General features: G+C 43.9%; 3 protein-coding genes across 4 annotated transcripts in view; 2 read left to right on the top strand and 1 right to left on the bottom strand.

Moving 5' to 3' along the window:
• Positions 1 to 393: 393 nt before the first annotated feature.
• On the bottom strand, positions 394 to 3,133 carry LOC121545769 (forkhead box protein I1-ema). Its single transcript, XM_041856586.2, has 2 exons — positions 2,344 to 3,133; positions 394 to 1,860 (listed from the first exon to the last, which is right to left on the bottom strand). Exons 1-2 carry the CDS (start codon positions 2,930 to 2,932, stop codon positions 1,289 to 1,291), a joined length of 1,161 nt encoding a protein of 386 aa, XP_041712520.1. The 5' UTR covers positions 2,933 to 3,133; the 3' UTR covers positions 394 to 1,288.
• Positions 3,134 to 4,057: 924 nt separating this feature from the next.
• Positions 4,058 to 6,072, top strand: LOC121545759 (synaptonemal complex central element protein 3). Of its 2 annotated transcripts, none has more exons than XM_041856563.1 (3): positions 4,058 to 4,191; positions 4,578 to 4,689; positions 5,315 to 6,072. In XM_041856563.1, exons 2-3 carry the CDS (start codon positions 4,578 to 4,580, stop codon positions 5,557 to 5,559), a joined length of 357 nt encoding a protein of 118 aa, XP_041712497.1. In that variant the 5' UTR covers positions 4,058 to 4,191; the 3' UTR covers positions 5,560 to 6,072. The 2 variants fall into 2 exon arrangements, with proteins under 2 accessions (XP_041712497.1, XP_041712506.1); XM_041856572.1 differs by having other exon boundaries at positions 4,526 to 4,689.
• A 5,690-nt stretch (positions 6,073 to 11,762) lies between these two features.
• Positions 11,763 to 20,468, top strand: part of LOC121539323 (NEDD4-binding protein 3-A) — a 63,527-nt gene continuing 54,821 nt past the window's right edge. Inside the window, exon 1 of the mRNA XM_045211126.1 lies at positions 11,763 to 11,927. The gene's annotated coding sequence lies outside the window, so the exon portion shown is untranslated. The remainder of the gene's footprint in view (positions 11,928 to 20,468) is intronic.

Raw genomic sequence — 20,468 nt, 5'->3', positions numbered from 1 at the left:
GTCCAGTCAGCAGGACTTGGAGAAAGGGGGTGAGTTATTGTGTGAGAGTAGAGAGAAGAGAGAGGGGTGAGGTATGGGGATTCTCACCACTTCACAACAATCAGTTAACCCTCCAGGCATCATCTATCCATCCACCCAGCAGTATATCCTTATCGTATCATAGGATCGAGTTACTCTGACAAGCAGGTTTCACTGGTTCACTGGTCATCGTTTCTCTGACAGGACTGTTTCTGTCCTACCTGTGTGTTTTTTAGGAGGGTCATTTTTCACTGAAGGTTTGAGACCGTTAACCATCTTTCACAAAGATTAGTTTCGACAGATAACTCCCCTACAACACTAGCCAGGCAGGCTGTTTTTTATTTGTTAAAAAGAGCAAGAAGATGACACTTCACGTTTTTCTGTATTTTATTATTCTTATCAAAAACAAACATCAGACCAATGTTGGTATAAGCCATACCAGACCTGGGTTCAAATACTATTTAAGGTATTTCAATTAATTTTCAATACATTTCAAAACAAGTATTCAGATCGAATTTATTTGAAAAACAAGTAGTTGAATATTGGAATGTATTTGGAAATATACTTGGAAAGTATTTGAAAATACTCAAATACACTGACTCAAATACACTCCCATGCATTTGACCCAGGTATTTGAAATTAGTATATGAAATAAATATTTGAAAATACTTTCAAATTCTATTTGGTCAACTATTTGGTTTTGACAAATAACCATTCAAATGCTCAAATAAAAATACCTGTTTTGAGCTGTTTATTTTAAAATACTTAAATACACAGAAAAAAGTTTTAGAATAACAAATACACATGCATTTGAACCCAGGTCTGCGCCATCCATCGCAAATCAATATTCTACAATGGCACATGTTGAACAAATGTTTTAACACAACCAAACACAAACATAACCAATAAAATACTCACATTAAATACAAATACAAATATATACAAAACGTCAGGACAGTCAGCAATTATAGGTTTGTGTGTCATGGCTGACTCGGCTGTTTGCGTGGGAACCAGGCCCTGCTCATCCTGCTGTCACATGCAACGAAGCCCTGCTCTGTCAGCGCTAACTGACTACTCTGTGTGTGTGTGTGTGTGTGTGTGTGTGTGTGTGTGTGTGTGTGTCTCTGTGTGTGTGTGTGTGTGTGTGTAGATGGTTCAGTTCAGTCTTAGGTAGAAGCGTGCCTCTCTTTCTCCCTCTCCTTCTTTCTTTAGTGTCTTTAGACGTCTAGCTGTCTTTTGCCCATCCCTCTCCCTCCCTCTATCAGTCTGTTCAGACCTCTGTGCCTTCCCGTGGGTATAGGATGCTTGCTGAGCCCAAGCCAGGGTAGAAATTTCCATTGAACTGGCTGAGGATGGGGCTGCTGTAACCCAGGGAGGAGTGGGTGGGCGAGGAGGAGAGGCCAGGGGGAGGCGCCAGCTGGGAAGCCCACTCCGAAGCACCTGAGGTGGGGGAGTATCTACCAAAACCCCCAGGCTGTGTAAGCCTCTGGGTCCCGTCCAGGGTAAGGGTTATGGGCAGGGCCCGGTTCAGTGAATCTCCTCCGATTTCATTGGCTCCCACAGACGCCACTCCAGACATCTCAGACAGGAAGCTGCTCAGGCAAGGGGCTGGTCCTGAGGAGGAAGGGGAGGGGATTCTCTCTGACGTGGGGGACATGTCGATCCCATGGTTGCTGGGGGGTTGGGGACTCCCCCGGTCGTTGGGATCACCTGACTCCAGTCCCCCTGACCCCCCCTCTCCTCCAGACAGCGAATCAGACTTCCTCTTCCTCTTACGACGGAAGTTTCCGTTGTCAAACATCTTCTCACAGTTTGGGTCTAGTGTCCAGTAGTTACCCTTACCTGGAAGAGAGAGAGTGAGGGAAAAAGAGAGAGGGGGGGGTGTAGGAATAGATTAGAATGTGTTTGGGGTTGACACATGGACTATTGACTGCATCATCTACTATCATTACTAAACACAGTTCATCTACAGTTCTATCACAAAACTATTACACACTCTAAAGGCATTCCGTCCTATCACAAGACTATTACACACTCTAAAGGCAAGCCGTCCTATCACAAGACTATTACACACTCTAAAGGCATTCCGTCCTATCACAAGACTATTCCACACTCTAAAGGCAAGACGCAATGGCTCCCTAAAGTAAAGACACATCACAACAAAAGTACACTGTTGACTTGACCAAAGATTAACAGCAGATTGTTCTGGGTGCCAAGGTTAGACTCAAAATGAATAATTAAACTATCAAATATTGTCATACCTTAGATTGATTGGTTATTTTGTGGGCTTATTATAAAACAAACACATAATGTAGTCAGTCTTACCAGGGTCGTCCTCGTCTCTGGGGACCTTCTTAAAGCAGTCGTTGAGTGACAGGTTGTGCCTGATAGAGTTCTGCCAGCCGGCCTTGCTCTTGTTGTAGAAGGGGAAGTTATCGGCCACGTACTGGTAGATCTGACTCAAGGTCAGCCGCCGCTCCGGGGCGCCGTGGATCGCCATGGCGATGAGGGCAGAGTAGGAGTAGGGCGGGCGTACTAGCTTCATCAGGTCTTCCTGTGAGGGCAGAGAGAACCAGCTCAGCTCCCCCCCAGGGCCCCCCGCCCCGCCGGACCCCAGGTAGGGCCTCTGCATCCCGTAGTGCTGGGGGACGAAGGGGGGCCCGGGGTTACCTGGAGGCCCGGCGGTGGCCAGGTATGGGGCGTTGATGCCGGATCCGTTGAACCATAGGTAAGGGTTGGGGGAGGAGGTGCTGTAGTCGTAGGAGGTGGGGGTGGTGCGCTGGGGGCTGGGGAGCGATGGAGGAGGGTAGTAGCAGTCACTGTACATGCTGAGTTCTGGAGGTTCCTGGCCCAGGCTGGGGAACTGGGGGCCACAGCAAGGAGGAGACTGGCCCTGAGGCTCGAACGACGCCATGGTCAGTTAGTCTCTAGTCTCTCTCTCACCTGTGTTGTTCTGGTCCTTGGAAGGTGATGACTGTTTCAGTGTCTGAGTTGTGCCCCCGGGGTCGCTCTCTCTCTCTCTTTCTGTCTCTGTCTGTCGCTCACTCTCTCTACCTGTTACCTGTTGACACTTTTCTGTGTCTCTCTCTCTACCTGTTACCCGTTGACTCTTTGCCCTCGCTCTATGTCAGCACTGTCAAATGTTGCACCTGTTTTATCAGTTTCCCTGGCAACACCCGTTTCTCCTGATTGGTTGTTTAGCCAGGTGATTCTGACAGGAGTGTCATTTTTTCAGTCTGTCAACCAGTTCTTCAGGCTCCCTCTCTCTCCACAGGAATTTACACTCTTACTCTTAGTATGCGTTACATTACATTTTAATGGATTGTGAGGGGAAATAAATAAATTTAAAATTAAATATACATTTCTTGAAACGTTTATGATTGCTGATAATAGGCCTATACAATTTCCAAATGCCTGCTCTCTGAACCTAAATAGTAGGCTAGATTGCTATCGAATTCTGGAGGCCGTCATTGTTGGGAAATATAATTAATATGTATTTCTTCTCTCCCTCAAATGTATCTGGTGTTCCCATAACTTTGTAAAGTGTATTTTTGGCTGCTCAGTCAAATGAAAGGGTAGTGGTTCAGCTGTAACTTTGTTCCTTTGTTACAACCTGGCGCCCCAATGTGGAAAAAAATGGGATAGCACCCAGTAAAATGTGATACACACAGGTTTCTATACCGTATCTAATTTGACAAACATGTCCCTCCTCCCAGTCCTCATTTACGTCACTATGCAGCAAGAATGAAGACGCGCGAAAATATGAAATTGTAACAATGCATACATCAGTGTATCAAATATCAAGCAAGAGTTTTGTGAATTTGCAACAATGTTTCAATCTTCCATACAAGATACATTGTTTCAATCTTCCATACAAGATACATTGTTTCAATCTTCCATAGAAGATACATTGTTTCAATCTTCCATAGAAGATACATTGTTTCAATCTTTCATACAAGATACATTGTTTCAATCTTTCATACAAAATACATTGTTTCAATCTTCCATACAAGATACATTGTTTCCCGTGGCACGCGCCAGCAAGTTTGTTCCTCAGTGCGGGAGGACATACAGAGAAGCACCACGCGCAATTTCTCTTAGCTAACGAACAACCCAAGAGAAGAGGAAGAGGCCGCTAGATAACGATCCTTTCGGATAACGTTAGAACTTATCGTAAGTATTTAGTTCACTCGTAAATATTTATAAATAAGCAGGTGCCTATGTAATTAAAGTACTCTAAAGTTGGTTATTTTATCCAAGCTTGACAAGCTCACTGTTTCTTTGGATACATTTTTGCAACGGTTAGCCTGGCCAGCCAACTTGAACTAACGTTAGCTAGCTTCTATGGACACCTGTCAATCAAAGTCATCAAAACAAAACAGTTTTGAAGTTTATACATTTAAGCTTAAGCACGTCCTTGCCTTATACCTCCTTAGCTGTTAACCATTATGAGTATGCTATGTTTATGAAACATGTTCAGTGTGCTTGTTCTGCTTGGTTATGGTAGGCTAAGGTATTCATTTGGGTTTCGAATCTTCATATGAATATCGCGCATTTAGATGGCAGAATCTCCGGCTACATCTGGCGACCATCAAAAGGATCGTAGCAAAGAGATGATGGAGTTGAACAAGGGTTTAGAGAGAATGATCGAATACATGGAAAATCAATCAGGTATGTTGTCTGATTATGGTAATCGCTACCATTTGAAAGTTGTAGGCTGTTTAATTTTCAAATCTATTTACATCTAGGTTTTCTGTATGGTGGTGTAGGTAGCTATAGCTATTATTTTCAGAAAGAATAAAGGAAAATAGTTAGTAGCAAAAAAATTATAATAATGAAACCGGTCTTTACTTACGGCTCGATCACATCGACATTGTTTTGCGCAAAATGGTGTGCAGCATCATCTGGATATGTGTGCAACAAAAGTTCAACATTCACCTTCTGCTACTATTCTGTCAAGCCGTCTACGCATACAGTTTGACGCATAAATTCGATTAATCCAATGTATGCACCACACAGATCGCACTGCAATAGCCTCTGCAGGGCAAACGCAGTGTTCCATTGGTGTACCAAAATGCAATGACACAGTAGGTGTGATCGAGATGTTAGACATAAACCCTAACTTCCTATCACCTTATTATCCATTTACTACTCACTCTATAATATTCCATTTAGAAAAGTTAATGGGTGTGTGTAATTCATTCTAAATTCTGCCTTGTGTTTTAAGTCATACGCAGTACGGCCCACTTCTGACACTGAGAGCTCTGTCCCTCTTGTCTCCCCTGTGGTTTCCCAGTGCAGCTAAAGTGGATGGCCTATGACATGGTGGTGCAGCGGACCAGTCCTGATCTGGGGGACTCCCTACGGCGGCTGGAAGAAGAGTTCCTCCGCTACAAGGCTGGCATCTGTGGCTTCCCTGGGGAACAGGAGCCAAACCAGGGACAGGGGCTGGGAAAGGACCAGGGGGTGGGGAAGGGAATGGAGGAGTGTCCTAGACCAGTGGATGGATACCGCCTCCACCCCACTAACAGAGATGCATGATTCACTAGGATTGTCTGATGTTCTGACCTTTATTCAAAGCTAGTAGCCTGTGCCCTGTATGCTTGTCTACAATGTTGTTGCAGTTATATGTAGACTAGAGTTCCATATCTGCAGCAGCAGCCTCTCTTTGACAGAAGCAGAAGCCACTGGAGATAGATGATAGAAATAGATGTCTCCTGCCCCACACTGCAGGCTGTTGTATAGTGCTGTTGTATGGTGCTGTTGTATGGTGTTGTATGGTGCTGTTTTATGGTGCTGTTGTATGGTGTTGTATGGTGCTGTTGTATGGTGCTGTTGTATGGTGCTGTTGTATGGTGCTGTTGTATGGTGCTGTTGTATGGTGCTGTTGTATACAGATTGTGGTTGTGTGTTGTTAAGTACATGTTATAGACTGTGTGTGATCCATCTCTGGACAGGGTGTTCAAGGCACTCTGGTGTTGTTCTGATTGTTGTTATTAATTTGTGGTTTGTATGTTGTTTGGTCACATTTTAAATAAAAAGCTTAAATGAGAATATTGACCCTTGGCTTGTTTATTGGGATGCCAAAAGCGGTTGGTAAAATGTGCATACACGTGTTGACATTCTACATCTTGATAGTCACATCCCAGTCCTACCCCCAGCAGTCATGGTACTGTACACTTTCTACTTCACAGTTTGAATTGTTCAGAGTAGTAGGCCTATGTCAATGAATGTGAGAGATGAATATACCAGGCTACTGTATGGATTTCTATGTGAATCAGTGGCCATGCAGGTTGACATGACATAGCTGTACTGACTGAATGTAATCTACCGTAGTTGACTGTCTGTTGTGTTTCAGATGGAGAGAAGCGAGAGGAGTACAGAACAGGGTGACTCTACTGATCTGGACCACATTCTGAAGGGGCTGGACTCCATGTCTGAGTGTCTGGACAGACTGGCATGTACGTATGTCTGTAGGGCTCTGGTCAAAAGTAGTGCACTATGGGAATAGGGTGTCATTTGGGAGTCAATCAGCGTTCTAATTTGTAGATACTATGCAAATCGAGTGATGCGATCTTCCTCCTGCACATCGAAAATAGGATTTCGACCCGCCAGCCAACGAACCGCTGTGCAATTCAGCCATGATGTTCAGATGTTCAACATCTCAGAATGTGGTTTATGGATGGCCTTTGGATAGGATAGGCCCCCAGTTGATGTGTTAGATATGGGGAGATGTGTGTAGCCTATTACAGGCAGGCTCATTATGAGATGATTTGATGTGAAGATATGAAGCTGTGTCTTGTCTCTGCCAAGGGAGACGGTTAGTGGGCATTCAGCACTACAACAGTGAGGCTGTGTCCCAAAAGGCACCCTATTCCCTACATAGTGCAATACTTTTGACCAGAGACATATGGACCCTGGTCAAAAGTAGTGCAGTAGAGAGGGAATAGGATGCCATTTGGGACACAACAGTCAGGCTGCAGTAATTCTTCCAATCATGCCACTTTTATCAGCCAGAGATCTCTGTCTCACCAAGCCTCCAGGCCAGAGAAAACATGAGGAGCTTTGTTAGATCAGAGAGAGAGAGAGATGGACACTGACACATTAAACATATATCCCTGGGACACAACAATAATATGACATCTTCATCTCAGAGATTAACATTATCGTAACATCTGTATTTTATTATAAATAATGAACTGATAGACATTTCCCCTCTTCATTTTCTTATGGGGTTTCTTGTTTGTTTCCTATAAGAAGAAAATCATTCAGCTCTCCTTTCGTATTGGACTGGATTTTGTTTGTACAGGGATATATTAGATTTTGTTATTCTGTTGTGCCTCACAGTGCGGACCCAGCTGAGACAGTGTGACCTGATTGTGTGCTTCAGCCACCCAGAAAAGATGGCCTCTCTGAACAGAATGGACCAGGGGGTGACCTGGCCCAAGACTGGACCTCAGGCTGAGGAGTAAGGGAGGAGAGGAGGAGGAGGAGGATAAGATGGCGAGGTAAAGGAGAAGAACAGGAGGAAGAAGAAGAGGTAGAAGAAGAGGAGGAGGTAGAAGAAGAGGAGGAAGAGGAGGAGGAGGAGGAAGAAGAAGAAAAGGAAGAGGAGGAGGTAGAAGAGGAGGAGGAAGAAGAGGAGGAGGATAAGATGGCGAGGTAAAGGAGAAGAACAGGAGGAAGAAGAAGAGGTAGAAGAAGAGGAGGAGGTAGAAGAAGAGGTAGAAGAAGAGGAGGAGGTAGAAGAAGAGGAAGAGGAGGAGGTAGAAGAGGAGGAGGAAGAAGAGGAGGAGGAGTTAGAAGAAGATGGAGAGATGAAGCATGAGAAGATAAAGAGAAGAGGAGAAAGCATATGTGTCAGGAAAGTATGGAGTTAGTGGGTTATAAAACTGGATAGGGTTAACAGGAAATAGTCCATACATACATTTATTTATTTTATTTTACAGTCACAATCGTTCTCTGAGTTTAATGATCAAAACTGAAAAATGACAGATGAAGAGCAGTGTAATGTATACAACTTCACTACATTTAACTTGACATGCAACTTCATTACATTAACTTTATAACATAAAAATAAACCTTAAATCGTGAATTGGCAACTACACAATAAAAGCTACCTTGTGCATCTCCCTACCACACACACACACACTGTGTCTCCTGTGCTGCTGGTTATGGTCAGAGTGGTGCAGGGTGCAGCAGGCAGCACTGGCTCTGTGCTACAGTTCCTCTCTCCATGTCTATGAGCAGCAGAGGTGTGTGTGTGTAGTGGTCTATCATCTCCTTCACTCCTGGGAAACTCTGCATCAGCAACACAGCAGCAGAGAATGGAAAGGCCCATTCGTTAGTTTATGATGTGTTAAGGCATCAAGTCAACAAGTGGGTGGTGTTTCTCCTTGCACAGCTACGGCTTCGTCCCAGATCTGTTTGTAAACTGTAAGCCGCATTAGATAAAAGTGCCTGAAAGATAGATGATCAATGTTTAATTGGATTTGTATGTTAAGCTGAACAGTCTTGAATTCCCCTGGCTGGTCTATTGGTAATGATGCTGCCTCCATCAGTCTCGGTATAGGTTCAAATCCCGCCTAATGCTCTTTGACACAACCTCTATCTTTTCCCACTGTCATTCTCTCTCTCTATCTGTTCAATAAAATCATTATTTTTAAAAAGTTGAATTCTTGTTTGTGAGGGAATCCCTTGACGGAGCAGAGAGGAGGCTATTTGTTTACCTCGCTACTCATGAGGCGGGTGCCCAGGTGGTATGTGTTGCCTTGGTGACGTATCTGGATGTTCTAGACCTTGCCTTGGTTCAGCACCATGAGGGTGTAGGGCTGCTCAGGAGAGCCCTTGAAACTGTCCCTCACCAGAAACGCTCCATCCTGAAACACACACAGCTAAATTGATAACGCTGTGTGTGCGTCAGAGGAGGCTAGTGGGAAGAGCTATAGGAGGAGTGGCTCATTGTTAAGACTGGAATGGAATAAATGGAACTGTATCCTACATCAAACATATGGAAACCAAATGTTTAACTCTGTTCCATTAATTCCATTCCAGCCATTACAATGAGCCCTTCCTCTTATATCCCACAAGCCTCCTCTGGTGTGTGTTTGTGTGTGTATGTTTGTGTGTCAGTGAGGACCACCATGGGAGGGGGTTTCCTGACCTTGTTAACTGGCCTCTGGTCACTAGTCCTCCATACTACACAGGGTCCATGCCCATGCCCTGCACACACACACACACACAGCAGGGAACAACACTGTTAAGAGTCTTAGGCACTTTATCCCACTTTATCTGGGTGTGTTTGGTAGATTTTGTAATAGAACTACATAGAAAGCATATAGAATAGTGAATTATAGGATCTCCATGGGTTTTGTATTGTGTGTTGTGTGGACCCCAACCCTAGTGGAGTGTGGCCATGACCATATCCTCGTCAAGAACCAGAAGGCGTTACAACAACGTGATGGCTACGCGAGACTACCATGACCTGTGTTTTTCTACTGCAACACTGCCATCTTGTGGCCAGTGAACCTCATTACATAAACGATAATTCATCTTTACACCTTGAGTTTTATGCTCATTCCTGATACATGTAAATGTACTTGGTGTAAATTATTCGTCTATATATTCTGTATGTATATTCTGTTTATCGTCTATATATTCTGCCTGTATATTCTGTTTATCGTCTATATATTCTGCCTGTATATTCTGTTTATCGTCTATATATTCTGTATGTATATTCTGTTTATCGTCTATATATTCTGCCTGTATATTCTGTTTATCGTCTATATATTCTGCCTGTATATTCTGTTTATCGTCTATATATTCTGTATGTATATTCTGTTTATCGTATATATATTCTGTATGTATATTCTGTTTATCGTCTATATATTCTGTATGTATATTCTGTTTATCGTCTATATATTCTGCCTGTATATTCTGTTTATCGTCTATATATTCTGTATGTATATTCTGTTTATCGTCTATATATTCTGTATGTATATTCTGTTTATCGTCTATATATTCTGCCTGTATATTCTGTTTATCGTCTATATATTCTGTATGTATATTCTGTTTATCGTCTATATATTCTGTATGTATATTCTGTTTATCGTCTATATATTCTGTATGTATATTCTGTTTATCGTCTATATATTCTGTATGTATATTCTGTTTATCGTCTATATATTCTGTATGTATATTCTGTTTATCGTCTATATATTCTGTATGTATATTCTGTTTATCGTCTATATATTCTGCCTGTATATTCTGTTTATTGTGTCAGCACCATTTCACCAGGTCAAATTCCTGGTACAAGCTGATTCGATTATGTTATAGAGACCCACAGTGGAGGTGTCATAATACCCATACAACCTAGCGGTCAAACAGGGAAATACTTCCAATCGTTTTTCCACCATTCATTTTTCCCATAGGGAATTTTAGAAACACTTCAAATAAGGGCTGTGTTTCGTGTAGTCTCCTGAGTGGCGCAGTGGTCTAAGGCACTGCATCGCAGTGCTAGCTGTGCCACTAGAGATCCTGGTTCGAATCCAGGCTCTGTCGCGACCGGGAGACTCATGGGCAGTTGGCTACTAAACATCTATTACAATTGGCCTAGCGTTGTCCAGGGTAGGGGAGGGAATGGCCGGCAGGGATGTAGCTCAGTTGATGGAGCATGGCGTTTGCAACGCCAGGGTTGTGGGTTCGATTCCCACGGGGGACCAGTATGGATAAGAGCGTCTGCTAAATGACGTAAATGTAATTTGTAGGATACCCTGGCGTGACATTTTGATAACCATGTAAATCTCTCTAGGACAAGGTGCCTTTTATCAATATATTTGGCTCTATTTACTCTCAGATTTGAAAATGCTAATTAGCATCAAAGTAGACATCATGCAAGACTACAACTCCCTGCAAGCTTCTGCATGTTACCTCTAGCTGACACCTTTGCTAACAGGTATTGTGTCAATTTAAAACTTGCACAAGACAGTTCACAGAATTGTCAATTTAAAGAAATGTAGCCAATTTATTCATTACTAAATTTAGCTAACATTAGATAGTTAATCCAGAGATTCTTACCAATTTGTACGTCGCTCTGGATAAGAGCGTCTGCTAAATGACGTAAATGTAAATGTACCTTTGCCTCGATTCGGCAGTCTCGTCCAGATCATCATGGCATCTGTAGTTCTTTATGATAGCCACATTATCAGCTAATTAGCATTTCATTTTTGGAGGGTGAATACAGGCAAATATATTGATAAAAGTCACCTTGTCCTAGAGATATTTCCACAGTTATCAAAATGTCACGACAGGGTAAGCCTACACGAAACACAGCCCTTATTTTAAGTGTTTCTAAAATCCCCTATGGGAAAAATGAATGATGGAAAAACGATGGGAACCAGTTCCTTGTTTGACCGCTAGGTTTTATGAATATTATGACTCATACTGTGGTACTCTATGCTGGGTTTCCCAAACCTGGTCCTGGGGTCTCCCCTGGGTGCACATTTTAGTTTTTTTTAGCCAAAACGTGCACCCAGGACCGAGTTTGGGAAAACCCTCTCTGGTACTGTATGTTGAGATGATCCTTTCCCAAATGCCTGTCAATTAATGATTTTGCCACCAAGTGGCGCCAGTGTTACAGTCTATTCTCCAATCACCAGCACGGGACAGGCCTGGTTCGATTCTCTCCCTCCTTCCCATGCCTCTGCCTTCGCAGTCAGTTCAAATCACAGAGGGAAAAGAGACAACGAGCAGGTGGCAGTGGTTCATTCTGCAGTGGCCATAGCGAAAATCTGTCTTCTCTGCAAAGTCCCGAGAGATGCCAACTCTATACAACAGATGTGATAGCTATTCAGTTGATTGGCTACTAAACGAAACATCTATTACCTGAGAAAGAATCTGGACAAAATATGGTAAGCGCCTATTTGTATTTTCTTGTCTTGCACTTGCTGCTGCAGTAGCTAGCATGCACGCTGCTCCCACAACCACTAAAATGATTCCCAGTTTTCCCTTACAAAAAAATTATTGCAGTTTTTAAAAGTGCAGTAACTGCAGTCGACTGTGGTATTTTGGACGCAGAAGTTGCAGAATTAGATTGTTGAACTGCAGTTATACAGCACTCTAACTGCAGTTACACAGTTAACGTTACACTGCATAATTACTGCATTATAAACAACTGTTATTTTGGACGCAGTATTTGCAGCATACTGCAGTTATACTGCACTGATTGCATAATTTTTTCGTAAGGGTTGACCTACGTTCTACTGAAAACTGACGTTTTACACGTTAGATCACTGGCTAATTGAAATACTATTCAGAAGTTGTTGCAGTTACTTTACCAGCATACCGACGTCCCTGGCGAACATGCACCGGGCCAATTAATTTAGCCTAGCCAAGAAAATATGAAATACACTGCAACCGAGGCTAATCGCCAGTGTCCTGCAACTATCGCCAAATCAAAGCAGCAGCTTATAACCAGTTAGTAACATGATTACTCCTTTCTCTTTGTTTAACTCATATTCACAACTCCCTGCCGGGGCCTGGAATGCGGCAACCCCCTACTTAAGTTGTAGCCAACTCAGTCATCCTGCCAATTTTACAGGATTCCGACCGGTTTTGTTGAGCAATTAGATAAAGGAAGCGAAGTGCAGCACACGTCTCTCCAGCTGTGTGGACTCGCATCGCCTGAAGGACTGTTGACATTATTGCCACATGGAAAATACATTGTCATTTCTATGGTCCACGTATCATGCGAGAAAAGCAGACACGTTGCATTTCTGCCAGATAGGTTCCATTTAATGTATTATTGATGGTCCAAAAAGCCGTTTATTTGAGCCTGACCTCTACAACAACACAACTCCTCTCTGGTGAAGTGTGTGTGTGTGCCAGCCTTAGTGTTTTTTGCTCCATCCATCTCCTCTGGCAGCTGTAGGAGGTCTGTGGTGCCTCTGCAGTCTGCAGTGTTCAGAGTCAGACATTGACATGGTCTGCTGTAAATGTTTGGGTACAATGTGTACACTGCACTCACACAATACTCTCTCTCTCTCTCTCTCTCTCTCTCTCTCTCTCTCTCTCTCTCTCTCTCTCTCTCTCTCTCTCTTTCTCTCTCTTTCTCTCTCTCCCCCTCAAAGGGCACACAACAGCTATGTTTTCTATTGATAACATTTCTATGTCTTTGACAGAACCTGAGTATATTGACCCGTGGCCTGGCTAGATAGGTAGCTAGCTGAAGGGGTTCTCACTGACAAAAGCCTGGTCACGGTGAGGTAATGAACTCTGTGAGTAGAGGGCTGAGAGAGTGCTGCTGATTGATGGAACACATACACACTGTCAGGTGAGAAGTGACAAACTACGTGCTGTCTATGGTTGGACTCGTCACCCTCCAGAAATGCTTCCCCCGAGGATGCTATCAGGGAGGGAAGATTTAAGGAGAGACAGCTAGGAGAGACCATGGCTGATATCTCCCTGTTCCTCAGACAGCTAGGAGAGACCATGGCTGATATCTCCCTGTTCCTCAGACAGCTAGGAGAGACCATGGCTGATATCTCCCTGTTCCTCAGACAGCTAGGAGAGACCATGGCTGATATCTCCCTGTTCCTCAGACAGCTAGGAGAGACCATGGCTGATATCTCCCTGTTCCTCAGACAGCTATTTACTCTTGCAAATCTTGGGATGATAAGGAAACAAAGCAAACCAGCAAGCTAGCTTATTAAAGGCACATATTACAATTTCAATAACCTGTTATTTTTAAAGGGGCACCATCCACTTGTTTTGGTAAACAGCTGAGGGAGGGATGGGGCTTTAGTATTAGATCGTTTACAAACCAAAGAGTAAAACAAGCTTATATTTTGGGTTTTGATGGGGTAAGACAGTTTAACTAAGTTCATGAGGCATTTATAAGTTATATTTTTCAAGAATCAATTGCTATATATCATTAATTTAAAAGTCCCCAAATTAATCACATTTTGGAATTACTAGAGGACATGTAAAGTACATTTTTAATGTATGTTAATCCCATTTTGGAATTTTTATCTATCTGGGTAGGAGATACCAGGGCTGATCTCTCCCTCTCTCCTCACAGTGCTGCTAGGAGAGACCAGGGCTGATATCTCCCTGTCCCTCACAGTGCTGCTAGGAGAGACCAGGGCTGATTTCTCCCTGTCCCTCACAGTGCTGCTAGGAGAGACCAGGGCTGATTTCTCCCTGTCTCTCACACTGCTGCTTGGAGAAACCAGGGCTGATATCTCCCTGTCCCTGACACTGCTGCAAGGAGAGACCAGGGCTGATATCTCCCTGTCCCTCACGCTGCTGCTAGGATAGACCAGGGCTGATTTCTTCCTGTCCCTCACACTGCTGCTAGTAGAGACCAGGGCTGATATCTCCCTGTCCCTCACAGTGCTGCTAGGAGAGACCAGGGCTGATATCTCCCTGTCCCTCACAGTGCTGCTAGGAGAGACCAGGGCTGATATCTCCCTGTCCCTTACAGTGCTGCTAGGAGAGACATTTACGTCATTTAGCAGACGCTCTTATCCAGAGCGACTTACAGTTAGTGAATACATATTTTTTTATACTGGCCCCCCGTGGGAATCGAACCCACAACCCTGGCGTTGCAAACGCCATTCTCTATCAACTGAGCTACATCCCTGTCGGCCATTCCCTCCCCTACCCTGGACGACGCTGGGCCAATTGTGCGCCGCCCATGAGTCTCCCGGTCGGGGCCGGCTGCGACAGAGCCTGGATTCGAACCAGGATCTCTAGTGGCACAGTTAGCACTGCGATGCAGTGCCTTAGACCACTGCGCCACTCAGGAGACATAGGGCTGATATCTCCCTGTCCCTCACAGTGCTGCTTGGAGAGACCAGGGCTGATATCTCCCTGTCCCTTACAGTGCTGCTAGGAAGATCAACAGAGAGAGGTTCCAAAACAAAGTACGGGAAGGTGCCTTGATATGCCCCCCCTTGCCCCTCCCTTCTGCAAAGGGGAAAAAGGATAGAGTAAAAAATGAAAGGAGTTCCATAGAAAAGCCCTCTCAGCACAGCAGCAGTACCACTGTCTGCCCCTCTCCTCTCCCCTCCCCTCCTCTCAGCAGGGCCTGTAGGCTGTCTGACATCTTTATTTAGCTGTTTGAGGCTCAATGCTCGGCCTGGCCTGCCAGAGGGCCCGCCCCAAATGGAACCATATTCCCTATATAGTGCACTAAAAAAAGTACTGCCCTATGGGCCCTGATCAAAGTAACGCTCTTAATTAGGAATAGGATGCCGTTTGGGACCCATATGGGCCTTGGTCAAAAGTAGTGCACTTAATAGGAATAGGGTGTCTTCTGGGACGCAGCAAGAGAGAGTGATCTGTGGGATCTCTCAGGGATGTTCTCCAGGCCTGAGGTGAGGTGTGGGATCAGTGCTCTGTGGGATCTCTCAGGGATGTTCTCCAGGCCTGAGGTGAGGTGTGGGATCAGTGCTCTGTGGGATCTCTCAGGGATGTTCTCCAGGCCTGAGGTGAGGTGTGGGATCAGTGCTCTGTGGGACCTCTCAGGGATGTTCTCCAGGCCTGAGGTGAGGTGTGGGATCAGTGATCTGTGGGATCTCTCAGGGATGTACTCCAGGCCTGAGGTGAGGTGTGTGATCAGTGCTCTGTGGCATCTCTCAGGGATGTTCTCCAGGCCTGAGGTGAGGTGTGGGATCAGTGCTCTGTGGGATCTCTCAGGGATGTTCTCCAGGCCTGAGGTGAGGTGTGGGATCAGTGCTCTGTGGGACCTCTCAGGGATGTTCTCCAGGCCTGAGGTGAGGTGTGGGATCAGTGATCTGTGGGATCTCTCAGGGATGTACTCCAGGCCTGAGGTGAGGTGTGTGATCAGTGCTCTGTGGGATCTCTCAAGGATGTTCTCCAGGCCTGAGGTGAGGTGTGTGATCAGTGCTCTGTGGCATCTCTCAGGAATGTTCTCCAGGCCTGAGGTGAGGTGTGTGATCAGTGCTCTGTGGCATCTCTCAGGGATGTTCTCCAGGCCTGGGGTGAGGTGTGGGATCAGTGCTCTGTGGGATCTCTCAGGGATGTTCTCCAGGCCTGGGGTGAGGTGTGGGATCAGTGCTCTGTGGGATCTCTCAGGAATGTTCTCCAGGCTTGAGGTGAGGTGTGTGTTAAGAGGATATGATGTGAGGTCAGTGAAGCCAATCGTGTCTTAGGCTACAGCAGCAGATGGTGGAGCCTAGCTGTGTAGTGTTGGTGTGACTGACCGTGGTATTACTGTGTGTCTGTGTGTGTGTGTGTCTGTGTAGCGTGTGTGTGTTTGTGTGTGTGTGTATGTGTGTGTGTGTACAGTATATGGCTGTGTGAGTTTAGTGTCTGTGTGTGTGTGTGTGTGTGTGTGTGTGTGTGTGTGTGTCTGTGTAGCGTGTGTTTGTGTGTGTAGCGTGGTGGTGTGATGTGTGAGTACTTGAGTTCATGTGGTACTAACTCACTCTATGTAAACAAGGCTTGACTCTCAGGGCAGGAGTCAGGACAGCCTGCTAATCAACACACTAATCACCCTGTCAGATCACTGCTGCTCTCTCACTCTTGCTGTCTCTCAATTCAATTTAAGGGCTTTATTGTCATGGGAAACATATGTTTACATTGCCAAAGCAAGTGAAGTAGATAATAAACGAAAGTGAAATAAACAATACAAAATGTCATATTATGTCTATATACAGTGTTGTAACAATGTGCAAATAGTTAAAGTACAAAAGGGAAAATAAATAAACATAAATATGGGTTGTATTTACAATGGTGTTTCTTCTTTACTGGTTGCCCTTTTCTTTTGGCAACAGGTCACACATCTTGCTGCTGTGATGGCACACTGTGGTATTTCACCCAATAGATATGGGAGTTTATCAAAATTGGATTTGTTTTCGAATTCTTTGTGGGTCTGTGTAATCTGAGGGAAATACATGTCTCTAATATGGTCATACATTTAGCAGAAGGTTAGGAAGTGCAGCTCAGTTTCCACCTCATTTTGTGGTCAGTGTGCACATAGCCTGTCTTCTCTTGAGAGCCATGTCTGACTACGGCGGCCTCTCTCTCACTGAGTCTGTACATAGTCAAAGCTTTCCTTAATTTTGGGTCAGTCACAGTGGTCAGGTATTCTGCCACTGTGTACTCTCTGTTTAGGGCCAAATAGCATTCTAGTTTGCTCTGTTTGTGTGTGTGTGTCAGGCCCAGGGACAGTATTGTGCTGCTCGGTGACACTGTGAGGAGATTAAACAGCTTTCACTAGAGGGTCATCCCCTAGTGCTCTGCTCCTCTGACGCCCTGCCTTTAGCCCTCTGAGAGACCCGTCTGTTGCTGTGACCTGTCTATTGGTGTTAATGCTGAATGTACTACTTCTTGGAAGTGACTTGGAAAACAAGCTTGAGTTGAGTTGATTTCACTCTCTCTTTTGACTCTCTGATACAGGGCACAGACACACCCAAGTTAATCATTGCTGTGCTGCTCAGTTGCAGCTGCACAAGGCACCTGTTGTTGTTTGAATGCCCGTTACACCCCTACCTAAAAACTGCTTCATGATGTTTCTAAAATGAGGTGGTTATAATTAGGGGTTCAAGCAGCAAGGCTGGGTGAAAATCTATTGTATTTGTTGGCGTTGATTATTATTTTGTGAAAATATGCACATTCCCATGAGATGGTAAGGCCTAGGAGGGTGCAACTTGGCATGATGGTAAAGGGCCAAGGGCCACACCCTCTCATGCAATGCCATGCAAATTGACCACATGGTGGCACTATAACAAGTGATTGAAAATGAAAACTTTTAAAGCTCAGGCCCCATTGGCAATTAAAAAAATAATAATTAGAATAAGGCTGTAACGGAACAAAATGTGGAAAAAGTGAAGGTGTCTGAATACTTTCCTAATGCACTGTATATGCGTCAGCCTACTAATTATACAAATACGGCCTAATATATTTCAAAATTAAAATGTAATTCACTAGCCTATACTTGTAACTTTGTAGGCCGCATGTGCTACACCAGAATTGCATGTTCTCTTCTGCTTTATCATGGTTTGAACGATGTGCGTAATTCCAGTCCATATAATACAGTATAATACAATGATCAAAGCTCTAATCAAATCCAGACATATTTATATGCTTTATAATGCTTTTGAATGACACTTCCGGTTTTGGCGGGAAATACCGGGTTACCCAAGAGAAAAGGGATTTATTCTTAGGATGGAACATTTATAAAATACCTGGAAAATATTAACCCCTAGGGCTGTTAAAGTGACCGTATTACCGCCACACCGGCGGTCACGAGTCATGATGACAGTCAAATTCCACGTGACCATTTAGTCACGGTAATTAGGCTTTTCCAAGCTCTGATGCTGCTGAGGGTAATTCGTAACCTACCAAACTGGCTAATTGTCTTGTACTCAGCACTCTATTGTCCCTCAAATCACTCTGACATCAATGCAAATGTATTTGAAAATCTAGTCAAACACTTTAATGAGAGCCCATGAGCTCATATTGCGCAACATTTCTATAGGCTATGCAATTGCGTGAGAAAATGATGGCCTCTATTAAAAAGAGGAGGATCCCATCAGCTTTCTATAGGCTAGGCCTACTATATTTATTTCTCAACCTTCCTAATATTAAGCACATTGCTTCTCTTTACAACAGGAGTATAGCCTACCTGGCTGGCATGAAAATGAACCACGGGAAAAGCATCTTCCATTCGCTATTTAAGTGCATAGATTACATGTTTTTCTTCCACTGCCCTTGTATTCGAGACAGGTGCATGATAATGGTCCATTCTAAATCAGAACAAATTTCACACATATAATGTTTAGTATATCTAAAGACAAGATTAAATCAAGAATATGGTGATGGGTGACAATATTAGCCTATCACTTGTGAATGATGCCTAGCTTAAGGCAAAAAGCGCATTATTTTTTGTGCGACTTTTTCAAATCATTGTCGCACACCTCATGTAGCCTAGCCCATAGCCCTATATGTTTTGATAAGGTTTGTATCACAACTAAAGTGGCCAAATAACTTCTTAAAATTAAGCACATTAATAAGCTTTACAACGGGTGTAGAGCATAATTGGCATACATACTCAGTGCGTACTCAAAGCCAGTGGCATGTCGTTAGTAAAGATTGAAAAAAGTAAGGAGCCTAGACAGCTACCCTGGGGAATTCCTGATTCTACTTGGATTATGTTGGAGAGGCTTCCATTAAAGAACACCCTCTGTGTTCTGTTAGACAGGTAACTCTTTATCCACAATATAGCAGGGGGTGTAAAGCCATAACACATATGTTTTTCCAGCAGCAGAGTATGATCGATAATGTCAAAAGCTGCAGTCTAACAAAACAGCCCACACAATATTTTTATCATAATTTTTTTGCAGCCAATCATCGGTCATTTGTGTAAGTGCTGTACTTGTTGAATGTCCTTCCCTATAAGCATGCTGAAAGTCTGTTGTCAATTTGTTTACTGTAAAATAGCATTGTATCTGGTCAAACACCATTTTTTCCAAAACTTTACTAAGGGTTGGTAACAGGCGGACTGGTTGGCTATTTGAGCCAGTAAAGGGGGCTTTACTATTCTTAGGTAGCGGAATGACTTTTGGTTCCCTCCAGGCCTGAGGGCACACACTTTCTAGTAGGCTTATATTGAAGATATGGTAAATAGGAGTGGCAATATCATCCATTATTATCCTCAGTAACTTTCCATCCAAGTTGTCAGACCCCGGTGGCTTGTCGTTGTTGATAGACAACAATCATTTTTTCACCTCTTCCACACTCACTTTACGGAATTCAAAATTACAATGCTGGTCTTTCATAATTTGGTCAGATACAGTGAGGGAAAAAAGTATTTGATCCCCTGCTGATTTTGTACGTTTGCCCGCTGACAAAGACATAATCAGTCTATAATTTTTATGGTAGGTTTATTTGAACAGTGAGAGACAGAATAACAACAAAAAAATCCAGAAAAACGCATGTCAGAAATGTTATAAATTGATTTGCATTTTAATGAGGGAAATAAGTATTTGACCCCTCTGCAAAACATGACTTAGTACTTGGTGGCAAAACCCTTGTTGGCAATCACAGAGGTCAGACGTTTCTTGTAGTTGGCCACCAGGTTTGCACACATCTCAGGAGGGATTTTGTCCCACTCCTCTTTGCAGATCTTCTACAAGTCATTAAGGTTTCGAGGCTGACGTTTGGCAACTCGAACCTTCAGCTCCCTCCACAGATTTTATATGGGATTAAGGTCTGGAGACTGGCTAGGCCACTCCAGGACCTTAATGTGCTTCTTCTTGAGCCACTCCTTTGTTGCCTTGGCCGTGTGTTTTGGGTCATTGTCATGCTGGAATACCCATCCACTACCCATTTTCAATGGCCTGGCTGAGGGGAGGAGGTTCTCACCCAAGATTTGACGGTACATGGCCCCGTCCATCGTCCCTTTGATGCGGTGAAGTTGTCCT

Source organism: Coregonus clupeaformis, chromosome 35 (assembly GCF_020615455.1).
Source record: "Coregonus clupeaformis isolate EN_2021a chromosome 35, ASM2061545v1, whole genome shotgun sequence".
Lineage (NCBI taxonomy): Eukaryota > Metazoa > Chordata > Actinopteri > Salmoniformes > Salmonidae > Coregonus > Coregonus clupeaformis.
Note: the sequence above shows the minus strand (reverse complement) of the source record. Positions and strands in the feature narration are given on the sequence as shown.